Below are 13,933 nucleotides of genomic sequence, written 5' to 3' on the forward strand. Positions count from 1 at the left end.
CAGCCGTAGTAGTAACGGAGGACTATGAATTATCTCGGCTGCAGAGCCCCACTAGGCGTATCTTTTTATCTTTTTATCAGGTAAACGGGGTCTGTAGTAATCAGCAAGTCAGTTGGTATTGTTACAATGAAATGATACAGTGGTGTGTTTGGATAAGAGCAGCCGTGCGCTCTTTAGGGATTGTAACAAACCACCTAATAATCCAGTAGTATCATAGCCACAGTGATATCGTTTTAATTGGATGATGATAGTAACACTGTGAGAGGGACATTTGTAATCTGATCTTCTTTAATCTGCTGTATTAACGTCTTGAGGGTCTGTTGAGTACGGAGCCATGCTTGTGGCCATTATACACTTATTACCGACGAGGTGAGCTCACTTTTAATAAACGTACACACTAATGCACACAGTGGACTTCTTCATCTGTTTAACCAAAACACTGGCAACTGTCACTCTAGTCCCTGCTCTCTTTAGAACACACTTTGACATTTTAGCTAATAAACAACAATTGTCATGTTGCTGTTTGTTAAACTGCAGAGACGAGGAAAAAAAAGCAAAGTAATGTAACCTTACCTCGTACCGTATAATGCAGTATAACCCAGGCAGCGTCTTCACTTGTTTTATTCTATCGTAAGGACTTCTTGTCCTTAGTCACTGGAACGTGTGGTAATGGCATTGAAAACATAATTTTCTATCAAAGATTAAATACTTGGATGGATCAAACTTTTTCTTGGGAAGTGAATATTTCCTATTTTTTCAGGCTCTTAAAAGAAAAAACACGTCAATGTTTCAATCCAGCAAGGATCTTGCGTAAGATCTAGAAACCAATTCAGACGTTCATGAACAGTTTATCACTTGAAAATGAAGTAGAATTGCGATAACTGACGATTGAGTTATAAGACACCTAAACAACAACATGAGGTTAATAATACCAGAAAAGTTTAATAATATGAAGAAAATGAGGGAAAGGTTTTTCATGTCATAACAATCACTAAGTAAAGACTCCAAAAAGGGAAATGAGTGCAATGCCTCATAGACACAGGATGTAATGATGTGTACTGGACTTGTGCACATACACACTCACACTATTGATACAGCAGATTCTTACAAGAGAGTGCTGAGTCAAATTCTTAGATGCATAATGTCCTCCTTTACACTTCTGATGCAGTCATTGTACACACACACACACACACACACACACACACACACACACACACACACACACACACACACACACACACACACACACAGGCATGTCTTTCAGCATGCGTCTTTGAAGAGGGAACTGTAGGTCAAGCTGTCAAAGTGCTGAACCAACTTTCCCCGGATCAGGCGGCATATTTCTGTCTCTTTCTCAACATGAAGTGATCTGACCGTGACCCGAACACAACACGGAAAAAAACGCTGAAAGTAGTGATGTGATGTTAACAGTAGTGATTTTTGTGCTCGCTACAGGCTGTTAAGAACAGCAGTGAAACAACCAGGGTCGACAGTAACAGTTTGTCAGCTATTGTCTCCATACTCAGTGGATTAAATAAGTTCCTCGCATGTAAATAAGTAGATCTTTCAACCCTGAACAACACGGTAGACGATGAAGCAGATCACAATTTTAGACAGATCTTTTGGAAAAATATTTAGTTGTAGATTACGTTCCCAATACTGGAAGTGAGCCGCGAAATTAGTCAGTCAATCAGATTTGGTTTACTTTTCTTTTGTCACCGTTAGATAGCCACAGATAGAGTTCACAGCCAGCTGAAACCAGCCGCTGTCGTGATGATGACTCAACAAAGCCTGCAGGGATATCCAGGAAGTGACAGGAGGACACAGGAAGCAGCAGAGTTTGTGTCGCGCACAACGACGTGTTAAGATGAACCTATAGTAGAAACAACCTTTAAAGAGGATAAATACCATACAGTCGATGGTAAATACGCGAAAGAGAGTCTGTAGTCTCATACTGTGGTAAATAATACATGTGAAGCAGGCTGTTGTTTAGTTACAATGTAATAATACGTTTCATTTTTTACTCCTTTTCCTAATTAGACATCTTCCGATTCTGTGTGTTTCTCTGTAAACTCATCATGGAGAATATGTCAGTAAGACTTCATCCTGCTGTTACAGCCACTACTATTCAAGCTGCTGCCCGACTGCAGCCATTCAACCAGTACGTCCAGAACAATTTACTAATCCTCCCAGAGCAGACCGTAGCGTGTCAAGACACAATTTAGAAACCACCCGATTGTAAACTGCAGCCTAGCAGCCATGCAACTGGTTGAGAACAGCAGAACTCTGCCTCACAGAGACGTATGGCGTGGACATGTTGGCCAGTTCCACTCCCCGCTGCAGGTAGGACTGAAGGAGCAGTTGACTGGACCGGTGTTGCAGTGGCTTACTGTTAAGCTTAAAGCTTGACGAGATTCAAAGTGTGGTTGATTTAGCAGTAGTCTGTTCAGTTTGACCAGTGTTTCCCACTGGGAATTTATTTATATAAGCTGATATATGTTGAGCTTTGAGCCCATTAGTTCCTTTTAAAAATACATTGTGTCAGTGATTTGCCGGTTTATATTGACTAGTAGCCTTACTGAAGCTCTCTTAGTTTCGACGGTTATTTTTTGTCTCAACGTTGCCGTGTTTTATTATCTCGTTCCCACCTGGATTTGCATGAGTTCTCTTTCATGTCTTTATGATTACTAATGTAGTCTGTTTTGTGTCACGAAAAATGTATGTAGTGTCGTATGAACGGCAGACTGGTGGTGACTGAGGGGCTGTTTGAGTGGGTGTTTTACTGTGTCAGCTATTCTTGTAGTGGTGTGCTTCAAGGGGTTGATAAAGTAATTCTCTTTACGTACCCTAATCACCTTTTTTCAACCCGTTGATTTTTATTCTTCTCGACTGTGTGCTGCTCCTTTCACACCATCGAACGAACCAAAGAAGATAAAAGATATGTTGAAAAATAGGATGTCACATTTTGACCCTCTGTCCTTCTCTCTTTTCCAGAATATGACGGCCAGTTAGCCCCCGCAGGAGGATCTGAATCAGGCATGGCGTCGTCTTCCTACTTGGAACCCAACCTCAATCACTCCGCAGCGGGTGGTTGTGGGGTTAAATCCCGGTCTGGGATTTCTGGTGGTACCGGTGTCGGTACCAGTGGCTCTGCTGGAGGCCTTGAGCGGCCCTCAGGCTCCATGGACCGGGTTCTGAAGATCTTCCATTATTTTGAGACCAACAGCGAGCCATGCACCTGGGCTAGTAACATCAGGCATGGAGATGCTACAGATGTCAGGGTGAGACACACAAACAATTCCTACCTCTCTAGCTCTTCTTAGTCAGCATTTCACTGATGATCATTATTTTTTCTTTGTTCATACTTCCTCTCATTTCAACAGGGTGTCATCCAGAAGATAGCAGAGATCCACAAATTGCGCTGTGTGTCCTCCCTGGGCCTCCGTCTGACCCATCTGCACTCTGATGCACTCCATTGGTTACACCCTGATTTGGGCGTGTGTCACGTCAGAGAGAAATATGAGAAACAGCACCCCCAGGAGGAGTGGAGGTAAGGTTACAACCAGATTCAATGGGTTACCCTGCCTGCTTCCTCTCCCCGTGTCTTTCCATGTTGACTTTTTCCGTGAGGGTTACTAGATCAAGCTGCAGATTCTAGTTAATCAAGAGGGCAACCTTAACCTTAATGCCGTGCTGATATCAAACATCAGGCCAAGTAACATTACATTACTTTATCCTCTCAAGAGAATGATTATACCATAAAGATGGCAACTTTACAAATGCCCTATTGGGCTGTGCAGGAGCTACACTTGTTTAAGCTACAAAGCTGCAAAGCAAGAGTATTTTAATAAACCTACCTTACAAGCTACAGCTACAGCTATATAACATATGGTCCCAATAAAACCATTTTATACTCCCAATAAACCTGAAACATACTAATATGAATCACTGTGCACGGCCAGTAAAAAGATATTGCAACCAATCATTTAATATTGCTCCCTTTTGCCACGGTCCCTGTGTTGATTTTCCTGGGGTTTCGAAAAGTCCTCATATAATATGTTTTCTCATTCATCCTTGGCGGATGACGTTTACCTAAATTCAATCGGTCAAGGTGACTTCATTGCACAGGTTCGTGACTTGAATGCAATGAGTAGAGTGTATTTGCTGCCTATTATTAAACTACAATCTGTAGAGCTTCATTCTTCCCATTTATTTGAGGCAGTAGCCTCATACAGGGAAGATCTTCTCCGTTTGATGAAGGGGAATGAGCTGTTTTCGACCTGCGCTGAAACTGCTGGCGGCCTGGCGCTTGGCATGTTCAGTGGATATTGTTAACAGCTCTTCTTACAATTCAGGCCTTTGTCCTGCAGTCGATGTGTTACACCGAAAATCATTCAAATTGAAACGATGTTCAAAAATGAACGAGTTGTTCACACCGCTAACGTGCAGCTGAGCGGCTCTGCCAGTTGTTGCAGCTTTGCCTCGGTGGGGCGGCAGAACTGCAAGCCCACAGGAGCTTCTGCTGCTGCCGAGCTATTGTTAGAACAGCAGAAGTCGCCCAGGGGATGGACTGACTCCCTCCTACTCTTCTCGCGCTCCCTCGCGTGTTTCTCTTCGGGTCTCGTGCGCTGCTCGCAGTCCTTCTTTTTTCACTTTGATCCTTCTTTGTCTCATCTCTCACATCTTACCACGGCTCTCTCTTTTCCCTCAAACACGCGCCGTCTCTCTTCTCACAATCTCTTTTCGCTTCATTCATTATAGAACGAGGATGTTTTATTTATTTTGTCTTTTGGCCTTGATTTCCTTTGTTATTTAACTTCAGGCCTGTGGCATCACAGCAGCTTGGAGCTAACTACTCTCCGGACCCCTTTTCTCTTCACTGTAGTCGCTGCAATATGTCAGTCGTAAAATGATATGTCACTGTAAACGATGATGGCCCATTCGGGTACTTCTGTGGCACAGTTCAACTGGCAAGTGTAACAGCAGGAATCTCATAATGCTTTATGTTATTACAAGGTTATCGCTTTCAGTTAGTTCACTGCCAGCACAACATGAAATTGCGTCTTACTGCGCCACCAGACAGTAATATAGTGAGTAGAAAGAGCATCTTTCAACTTCAACGCTTAGTTTCAAGCCCCTGTGTGGGCAAACGGCCACTCCGCTGGAGAGATTTTGAGCAAGACATAAAATCTATTTGCTCCATGGGCACTATTAAGTTGCTATCATGCAATTTAAACCACAGGTGACGGAAGAGCAAGAGGAATGAAAAAAATAGTGCAAGAAAAGAGCATAAAAAACTTCATTTTTAGGTCCAGGCCCTCAATGTGTGCATAGACCATTACGAGTTTCTAGCTCCTTGCAGCCAAACTTGTATGTAGCATGGCTGTAACAAAAAGACAAAAGCAACTTGTTCAATTTGTTCTTTGTAAAAAGCCTTTTGATGATGTGCAACATATATCTACATTTGTTATATTGTTTATTATCTATAAAACAGAAGTGGGATTTTTGCAATGAGCATCATGTCATGGATTCAGTGGTATACGCTCACATAACCAGGTTTCAAATGTATTGAGGTCTGTGTATGTGTCAGCTGTATGTATGAGTAAGCGTGCTCCTTCTGTCTCCATACAGGCATTGCATTCTGCAGGTTATTTTATTCTTTGTGTGTGTTTGTGTGTGTGTGTGTGTGCTGACAGGATGGGTATTTAGCCAAATTCTCTCTTGTCATTCTCAGGTATGAGTTGCGGATGCGATACCTTCCTAAAGGTTACCTCAGCCATTTCTCTGAGGACAAACCCTCTCTTAACTACCTCTATCACCAGGTGAGGCAACATGGCAGGATCACATGAAATAAGAGGACACAGAAAAGTGTAATAATACTAACTAAAAAAAACATAATCTGGTTTTAAAGGGTATTTATAATTTAATCTTGTCATACAAGATCTGCTCTGTCCCTTGCTTCCTGTCGCTTTTCTGTCTAACCACGCAGGCATACCTTAAAACAGATTGCTGAAACTATACTGAACTGATACAATTCATTGTGCTCCTACATGGGACTGCAGTATAACTTTATTTTTATAGCAGTGTTGTTATAAAACATTGGGCCTCATTCACTGATATCTTGCTATGTATTTTCTGATATTTGTTAAGAGAAAAAAAAAAGTCTGCATCAGATTCATGGCGTGTTCTTAAACCGCAGAATTGTTCGCACCTTAGAAATGACGAATCCCATTGTCATCGTAAATTGCTGGCTCCCAACTATTGTAAGGCTCCATGAGGACAGCTCTTGGTAGCCTAAAGCGTCCCAAAAGGTACTCGTCACTCTCTGCAAATAGATCTACATCGTCTTGGAAGATGCGTTCGCTCCTCAGGGAACGATCTGCATCATCTTGCAGCAGCAGTAAAAATGCCGTTGTGAGAGTAGGCCTGGGATGCAGAAATAGGCCTACTTTGGGCCTATAAATAGCATGATCAATCACTAATTATTGGATGGGATGTCTCCCAATAAAATGAATTAAAATAATTGTCAACAAAAATTATGAATTATACAAATAGTATCGTAATTCAAAGTCTATAATATAATAGGATTGTAGGACTGTAGAATTGAAGAAAACTTTATTATGTCAGCACTCAAATGTGTAGATTCTGTTCTTACCGAAGAACAAATCCCAAATAAGAAAACATTGGTGAATGTCAGAATCTGTGTGAAAACTGCGTCTGGTGAGTGGGTTTTAAGAAGAATATTCTTCTAAAGGACGGTTGGTGAATGAGGCCCATTGTTCTGTTGTTCCTACAGGTAAAGAGTGACTACATGCAACATATAGCTGATCAGGTGGATCAAGAAGTTGCTCTGAAACTGGGCTGTTTGGAAATTAGGTGAGAAAAATGTGTTCTTATGCCACAAGCGTGACAAAAATCAACAAAATGATCCCGTTTACTCAAACAGGTATCTTGACTGTTAGTCTCTGCACATCAGAGGCGATTTCCTGAATATGTGTCTGATTTAATATTCTTTTGTCTTTCTCTGTGAATTTTATAGGAGGTTCTTCAGAGAGATGCCAGGCAACGCCCTGGATAAGAAATCCAATTATGAACTATTAGAGTACGATTGATTTGATCTTGTTCGCTCTGTGAACCACATTGCTTCAAATTTAGATTCTGAGATTACAGATTTCAGATATTCAAAGATAAATGTTTTCATTCTGTTACGTTTAGGAAAGACGTTGGTTTGAGGAGGTTCTTCCCCAAAAGCCTGCTGGACTCCCTCAAGGTGAGGCTAAACTACTGTTAATGTAGTAAGAGGGTCAGTGACTTTCATCTCCCGTTTAAGTTCCATTGCCAGATGACAGAAGTGTCAGTGGTGGAAATTCCTTTGGGAATCCGTGGCCCACTTAGTCGGCTGGATGAGCTAATGGCTATTTGACTGAGTAGCCGGCTGACTGGCAGGGAGACTAACTTGATGACTGAATGGATGTCTGGCTGAATGTCTTATAATCTGATTGTCGGGAATTAAGTTAAGCGTCCTGTTGTCACTCGCAGTGTGCTTTGTCACGTCTTGGCTCTGAACCAACTTTCTCCCAGAAAGACTTAACCCTTGGAAATGTCTCCCGCTCTATCAGGCGAAGACCCTTCGTAAGCAGATCCAGCAGACCTTTAAGCAGTTTGCTAACCTCAACGATGAGCAGAGCATCCACAAGTTCTTTGAGATACTCTCTCCCATCTATCGCTTTGACAAAGAGTGCTTCAAATGTGCTTTGGGGGTAGGGCAACGCTCAATTCATAAAGACAAAAGGTGTTACGTCTAAAGGTGGAAATCCATTCATACATTTTGCATACCTTCAGGAGGTTGAACCTATTCTGCATTTACAGCGTAGAAAACATGTAGAGTAGAATGTCGTCTATAATTTAAATGGCTTGTCAGAACCGTACAAGGTGAAGCTAGTAATTGCAGTTTGCACAGTCCTGATTATTCTTGTTATCACTGTCATCTACAGAATGCAGACTTGTTTCTGTCCTAGAAGACGTTTCATATAAAAAATAGTTAAAACAGATGAGAGCAATACAATTGTTTGTATTATTAATATTACATGTTTCCCCAGTACTATGTTTAGTCAATAATGCAGATGATATGTGACATCTATTTTAATAATGTATGTCTCCCTCTCCAGTCTAGTTGGGTAATATCAGTGGAGTTAGCTATTGGACCAGAAGAAGGAATCAGCTACCTCACAGATAAGGGCTCAATGGTGAGTATGCACTGAGACAACTCATCGCACAAGGTCTAACTTTAACTCAGTTTCAAAATGAGCTTTCTTTAAATGGCATCTGATTATTCCAGCTAACAGATGAACCAGTTCAATATATGTATGGACTTAAAAGTGTCTTTCAGCACTACTATACACTGCAGTGGTGTTTAATGCTTACTACTGTATACTGCATGCTTTTAATTTGAAGGCCAGCTGGCAGTCGTATCATACCGCCCTCTACTGGATGTCCTTTTCCAGTAGGCAGATTTTGTCTCGACTCCACAATGAGTCTAAAAAATGCCAGCGGTCATTTTTGTTACGAAACAGATGGTATGAGCTAGAGAGCGCCATATGTGTGGAATCACCAGGTGATGTGATCAGGAGATCTACACAGCTGCATTTAGGACGTGCTGGCTGCAGTGACAACTCAGAAGGCAGGAAACAGCTGCACACCTTTTTCTCCAGTGCGTAAATTGAGGTATTCAATTTCAACTTAATGATGACAGACTGTCAAAATGTCTACACTTTATTTAATAAGCCGATAGTGGAGCGTGTCCTGTTTGGCCTTCATGCGCACATTAAAATTCACTACAAACACACGACTGACTGGTACCATGGAAAGAAGTGTCTCAGCCCTGGGCAAATATTTATACGTACATCTTATGTGCTTTTTAATATTTACGTGTATCTGTCTTTGTCGTTGCAGCCTACACACTTAGCTAACTTTAACCAGGTTCAGTCCATCCAGTACTCTGCTTTGGAAGAGAAGGACAGGAAAGGCATGTTGCAGCTCAACGTAGCAGGAGCTCCAGAGGTGAAAACACACAGACACACTTTGCTATACTATAACCTTAGCTTTTCAATTGTAGGTTGGTTCATTGTGAAACATTACTGCCTGTTGTTTGGATATTGTTTGCAGTAATACCTCATGTTGTATTTTAATTGTTTAAGTAGAAATGTGAATGTGTAATAAACATAAAATAGCAGCCGCTTGTTAAACAATGTACTTGTAAGTTGTAGTAACAACCAATCTGCAGTAAAATACGATACGGGGAAAGAAGGAAACAGCTTATGGGGAGGCTGAAGGCGGGTGTTGCCATCTGCACTTGAGTGTCGACGTGAGTGTGTCTGTCGAGAGTGGGTGTGTTCGCAGCAGGCTTTTCTAGTGGAAAAGCATGTGTACATCAGTGCTAGAGTATCTGTGTAGGGATGTGTGTGTGTGTGTGTGTGTGTGTGTGTGTGTGTGTGTGTGTGCGTGCGCAGGACTGAATGTGTGTATATGTGCACTGGTAGAAGACGTTACCCCTAATAAAGCTCTCATTGTGTCACTGTGAAGCAACGCTCTGTCCCACTAATCCTGTGTGTGTGTGTGTGTGTGTGTGTGTGTGTGTGTGTGTGTGTGTGTGTGTGTGTGTGTGTGTGTGTGTGTGTGTGTGTGTGTGTGTGTGTGTGTGTGTGTGTGTGTGTGTGTGTGTGTGTAGCCCCTCACAGTCACCACGGCATTGCTGACTACGGCAGAAAACATGGCTGACTTGATTGACGGCTACTGTCGACTCGTCTCCTCAGCTACTCACTCCTTCATTGTCAGAGTCCACAAAGGTACGACGACTCTTACATTTGTTTTGTGTTGACTATACACCCACGTTTAGATATTTTGGGGTCTGTTGCAGCATTTTATTGGTTCAGTTGTGTGCAGTTAATGATTATTGTGATCATTTCTATGTTGTTTAGATGGTAACTTGAAGCAAAGAAAAAAAAAATTACCTTCTCCTATAAATAGCAGTACTCGAGGTTTGAAATTGCTGTCAGCTATTTTTCAGTCTGATTGTCGCTGTTGAGGCCTTGCGCTTGTCACTTTGAATAACCAGCCGATGGTTTCGCTAGTCTTTTCTAAAAATAAACATGGCTACTAAGAAATGGTTACAGTGATGTAGTTTTAACAAGAGGCCCGTCTGTTCGGTGTCTAATTCATGTGTTCATTTTGTGTCTGCAGAGGGGGACAGAGCTCTGCCGTCCATCCCCAAGTAAGTCAGCCGACGCATTTGGTCTCATTAGCTGCTCAATTAAGTAAAAACATAAACATTATGTGATACATAAAGGAGGTTTAAGTCAAGGTTTATCGTCAAATTTCTTCCCTTTAACCAGCACAACTTTGTTTTTTGTCTAAAGTGACTGGGCTGGCTTGCGCTGGCAATAGTAGTTATTTCAGTCCTTTTAAGTCCTTGAATTGCCCATACTGTGGATATATAATATTCTGTATATGATATAGACATATGTGTTCTTTATTTTCTAATGTTCACCATTGAGAAGCTACACGCATGACAGGATGTGGGAGGATTCTCCATTCCTCGTGTTGCACCGCTATCTTCGGTTAGATTTTCTCATCTCTCTTCCAGAGTATCAAATCATGAGAGGCGGATGGAAAAACGGATGGAAGGAGTACGGACCCGAGCTGTTTGTGTCTCAGGTATAAATCCCTGTCTCACTTTCTCTTTTCCCGTTTGTCTGTTTCTCCCCTTTCCTGTCTGTGTGCTGCTTTAAATGTCATGAGTGACAGTGACTGCTAACAGTTGGATAAAGGGTTCATAGATATGTGTTTGTACCCTGTTCCCTCCATAAAGCCTCATCTGTGTGTGCAATGAAGAGTCCTTGTCTCGCCAGATGTCCCCATGGAGAGCTTTAGTCACTGTCACTCTTCCTGTGTCGTGACTGTCTACTGACCTCTGACTAACTCACAGTTACACAGAATTACATGAAAATAACCTTGAATATAGTATCAAGTCATTTAATAACATCTGTGACCTTATTTGTTTCTCTCTTAACAGTCAAACTAATGCTTCTTTTCCTCTCTGTGTGTGTGTGTGTGTGTGTGTGTGTGTGTGTGTGTGTGTGTGTGTGTGTGTGTGTGTGTGTGTGTGTGTGTGTGTGTGTGTGTGTGTGTGTGTGTGTGTGTGTGTGTGTGTTTCATGCTGCATGTGGCTTCTGCAGGTCAAACTAGTGGCGATGGTAAACACCATTTTTTCTATTGACGGCCCTAAATTAGTAACTTAATGGAATTCCTGCTCTGTGTCTACATTCAGCGTAGTGTGTGTGTGTGTGTGTGTGTGTGTGTGTGTGTGTGTGTGCTGTATCTCTGTATCTGCATGTAACTGTTTCAGCCTTATCCATGACTCAACCTGTTATTCTTCCACTTGTTTCTGTGGAAAGAATGAACGTTTCCATCCCTCCCCTTTCCTATCCTCTGCCTGTCTCTCTCCCTCTCTTTATTGTACTCTTCTGTCCTACATCACTCGTGTGCAGCTGTTTTTTAGTATATGAACGTTTTTAATTGTTGCGCATGTGTTTGGAATCCGGTATGGTGACGGTCTTTTGGAAAGGTACGTCTGTTTGATGATGGTGTGTTTCTGTTACTGTTGCCATTTTCACTCTTTATTTGGCAGTGAAGGTGATGTTCAAATTGCCGTATTTCCTAAAAATCCAGGTGATACAAGGCATTTTCATATCGAAAATGGGACTTTTGGTTTGTTGTTGTGTCGGATGTAATTTGAATGCTGTCCGGGCGACTCGGCTTGTTGTATCAAAGTGGAAGTTTTATATGTGAACGTCAACACTTGTAGCTGTATTTTGTGTGTCACTAACTGAGACTTATGGTTTCTTGTCGCCCCGCTTTGCTCTGCAGAAACGGACGACTATGCTGAGATCATAGATGAGGAGGACACCTACACGATGCCTTCGAGTAAGTACAAGCACACGCACACAACCATTGTAGGCAGCTAATTTGACAACTGGAAAAAAGGGACAGGTCGTCATTGTGTCTGTGTGTGTGTGTGGGTGTGTGTGTGTGTCTCTGGTGATCAGTGGACCTCTTTGTACTTGTGCAGCATACTGCGTGTGCCTACGAGTGTCAGTTCATGTGTGTGCAGGTAGAAAGCTTGTTAGGATGTGCTTGTTATTATCAATTTAGACCAATTAATTGTCTATCACGATATCTCAATATATGATTTTGTTGCGATAAATTATCATATTGAATTATCGCCCATTCCCAGGCCTTATCTTAGGTTTGTAGAAGCTAATAACTAATGTATTGTTTATTTAAGGGATTGGCATTGTGAACTGTGGCGCGTCCCAATAAGTGTTGTTTGAGTATGGAGAGTATCTTGAAAGGCTGTGAATGAGCCGTTTAAATGTTTCATTACTCTCCACCATATAGGAGGATTTAATGACACACTGGACCTAATTATAAATCAATTCAGGCTCCAGCTTTGAGTTTCCTCTATTCTTATTAGGTTGGTGGACAAAAGGATGGCAGGAAAAATAATGAATGACTCTAAATTTTCCGTGGTTACATGTGTCAATCTTATAAAAGGGGAAACCACTTGAACCACATACTGCCTGTACATGAATAGGTCTGCAGTCTGTATTTGTTTCAGTGAGTTGTAATCCGCTTCCTCAGATTGCTTTAAGACATCTTGACACGATGTTTACGTTACAGTAAACATTTGACAAATGGCTCCATCTCCACTGCTAATTACTATTATCATAAGTGTTAATTGTGACAATTAACTCCTGTAGATGTAGCTGTTCATCTGAAAACATGAAGAGGGCCTGCTGTGCTGCAGAGTAATGCCTGTTCCTCAGGTTTAGGGCTCATGTTAAACTCACCGCACCGCTAAACGGTAATGCTACACAGACAACATATAGAAGCAGTGGAGATGAGCGACATGGCCTCAACGCATGACAGGGAAAGAAGCTGGGATGTTCAGTGACCGATATTTACTGACCGAATTCCCCATCTAACCTGCCTCAAAATGTTTCCCTGTGTATCACGAGCCCAAGTTGTTCCATGCAATTCAATTTCAACGTGCCTTTTGCTTTTTTTTTTCATAAATAATAGCTTTCACCAAAGTCCTGTGGACAGTTGTAAACACACAAACAGACACAGAGAGAGCAAGTCGAGCAGCAGGTAGAAACTGAACTGCATCACTGTCTCACCTACATCATGGCAATTGTTAAAGACTCCAGTCACAGTTGTAGATCTCTGTACTCACAGCTAGTTATTTCTGTCTCCTATCACTAACCCATTTTCCCAGAATACTATGGACTAGATCAAGGTAATGATTGGAACGTTCCGTACGTCTGGTTGTATTGTGATGGCACTCTGATTTGGTGGTTGTTGTGGTCCGTATTTTGTGTTTGCTTGCAACTGTAAAATAAAACTGAATGTATTTCAGTACGTGTACCCTGTTGATTTGACCCCCCCCATCGTGGATGCGTGATGTGCTGTCAGTTTTTGGCTGAATTGATCGTAGCTTCAGAGCAGAACCCGAGTTGTTGGACAAGGATCTTGTTGTGTATTTTTTTTCATATTTAAGAATTTAAAAAAAGGTCAAGTGAACCGTCATCACTTATATGATTGTAAAGATACATTTGACTTGCACAAACATTTTATACACCAGGTTTAACCAGGCAAGTTGACTCGGAGCATGTTCCTTTTTACGGCTTCGGCCTGGAGGTGGAAGTGCAGTAAGAGGGTTTAAATAGATACATTTTAAACCACAACCACTAGCAAACAGGGTCGTCCCACTCCATTGTTTAACCATAATTATCGACTTCTCTAAGATCCGGTTACATGAGCGACATTTAGAGGCACGGGCACACAGACATTAATTATGGCCAACTGTACATTT

The 13,933-nt window shown here is 41.7% G+C and overlaps 1 protein-coding gene across 2 annotated transcripts in view; it reads left to right on the top strand.

Moving 5' to 3' along the window:
• The window catches only part of LOC306699558 (focal adhesion kinase 1-like), a 55,444-nt gene that overhangs the window by 13,500 nt on the left and 28,011 nt on the right, over positions 1–13,933 (top strand). The window contains exons 3-15 of one of the 2 annotated variants that reach the window (XM_079164193.1): positions 2,995–3,281; positions 3,384–3,550; positions 5,735–5,822; positions 6,797–6,876; positions 7,040–7,102; positions 7,216–7,270; positions 7,620–7,760; positions 8,169–8,246; positions 8,953–9,060; positions 9,728–9,845; positions 10,240–10,270; positions 10,643–10,713; positions 11,926–11,982. In XM_079164193.1, coding sequence (XP_079020319.1) covers positions 2,995–3,281; positions 3,384–3,550; positions 5,735–5,822; positions 6,797–6,876; positions 7,040–7,102; positions 7,216–7,270; positions 7,620–7,760; positions 8,169–8,246; positions 8,953–9,060; positions 9,728–9,845; positions 10,240–10,270; positions 10,643–10,713; positions 11,926–11,982 — 1,344 coding nt within the window. Of the gene's footprint in view, positions 1–2,994; positions 3,282–3,383; positions 3,551–5,734; positions 5,823–6,796; positions 6,877–7,039; positions 7,103–7,215; positions 7,271–7,619; positions 7,761–8,168; positions 8,247–8,952; positions 9,061–9,727; positions 9,846–10,239; positions 10,271–10,642; positions 10,714–11,237; positions 11,253–11,925; positions 11,983–13,933 lie in introns of those variants that run through there. The other variant, XM_079164194.1, reaches the window with a different exon arrangement.

Source organism: Pholis gunnellus, assembly GCF_910591455.1.
Source record: "Pholis gunnellus genome assembly, chromosome: 8".
Classification (NCBI taxonomy): domain Eukaryota; kingdom Metazoa; phylum Chordata; class Actinopteri; order Perciformes; family Pholidae; genus Pholis; species Pholis gunnellus.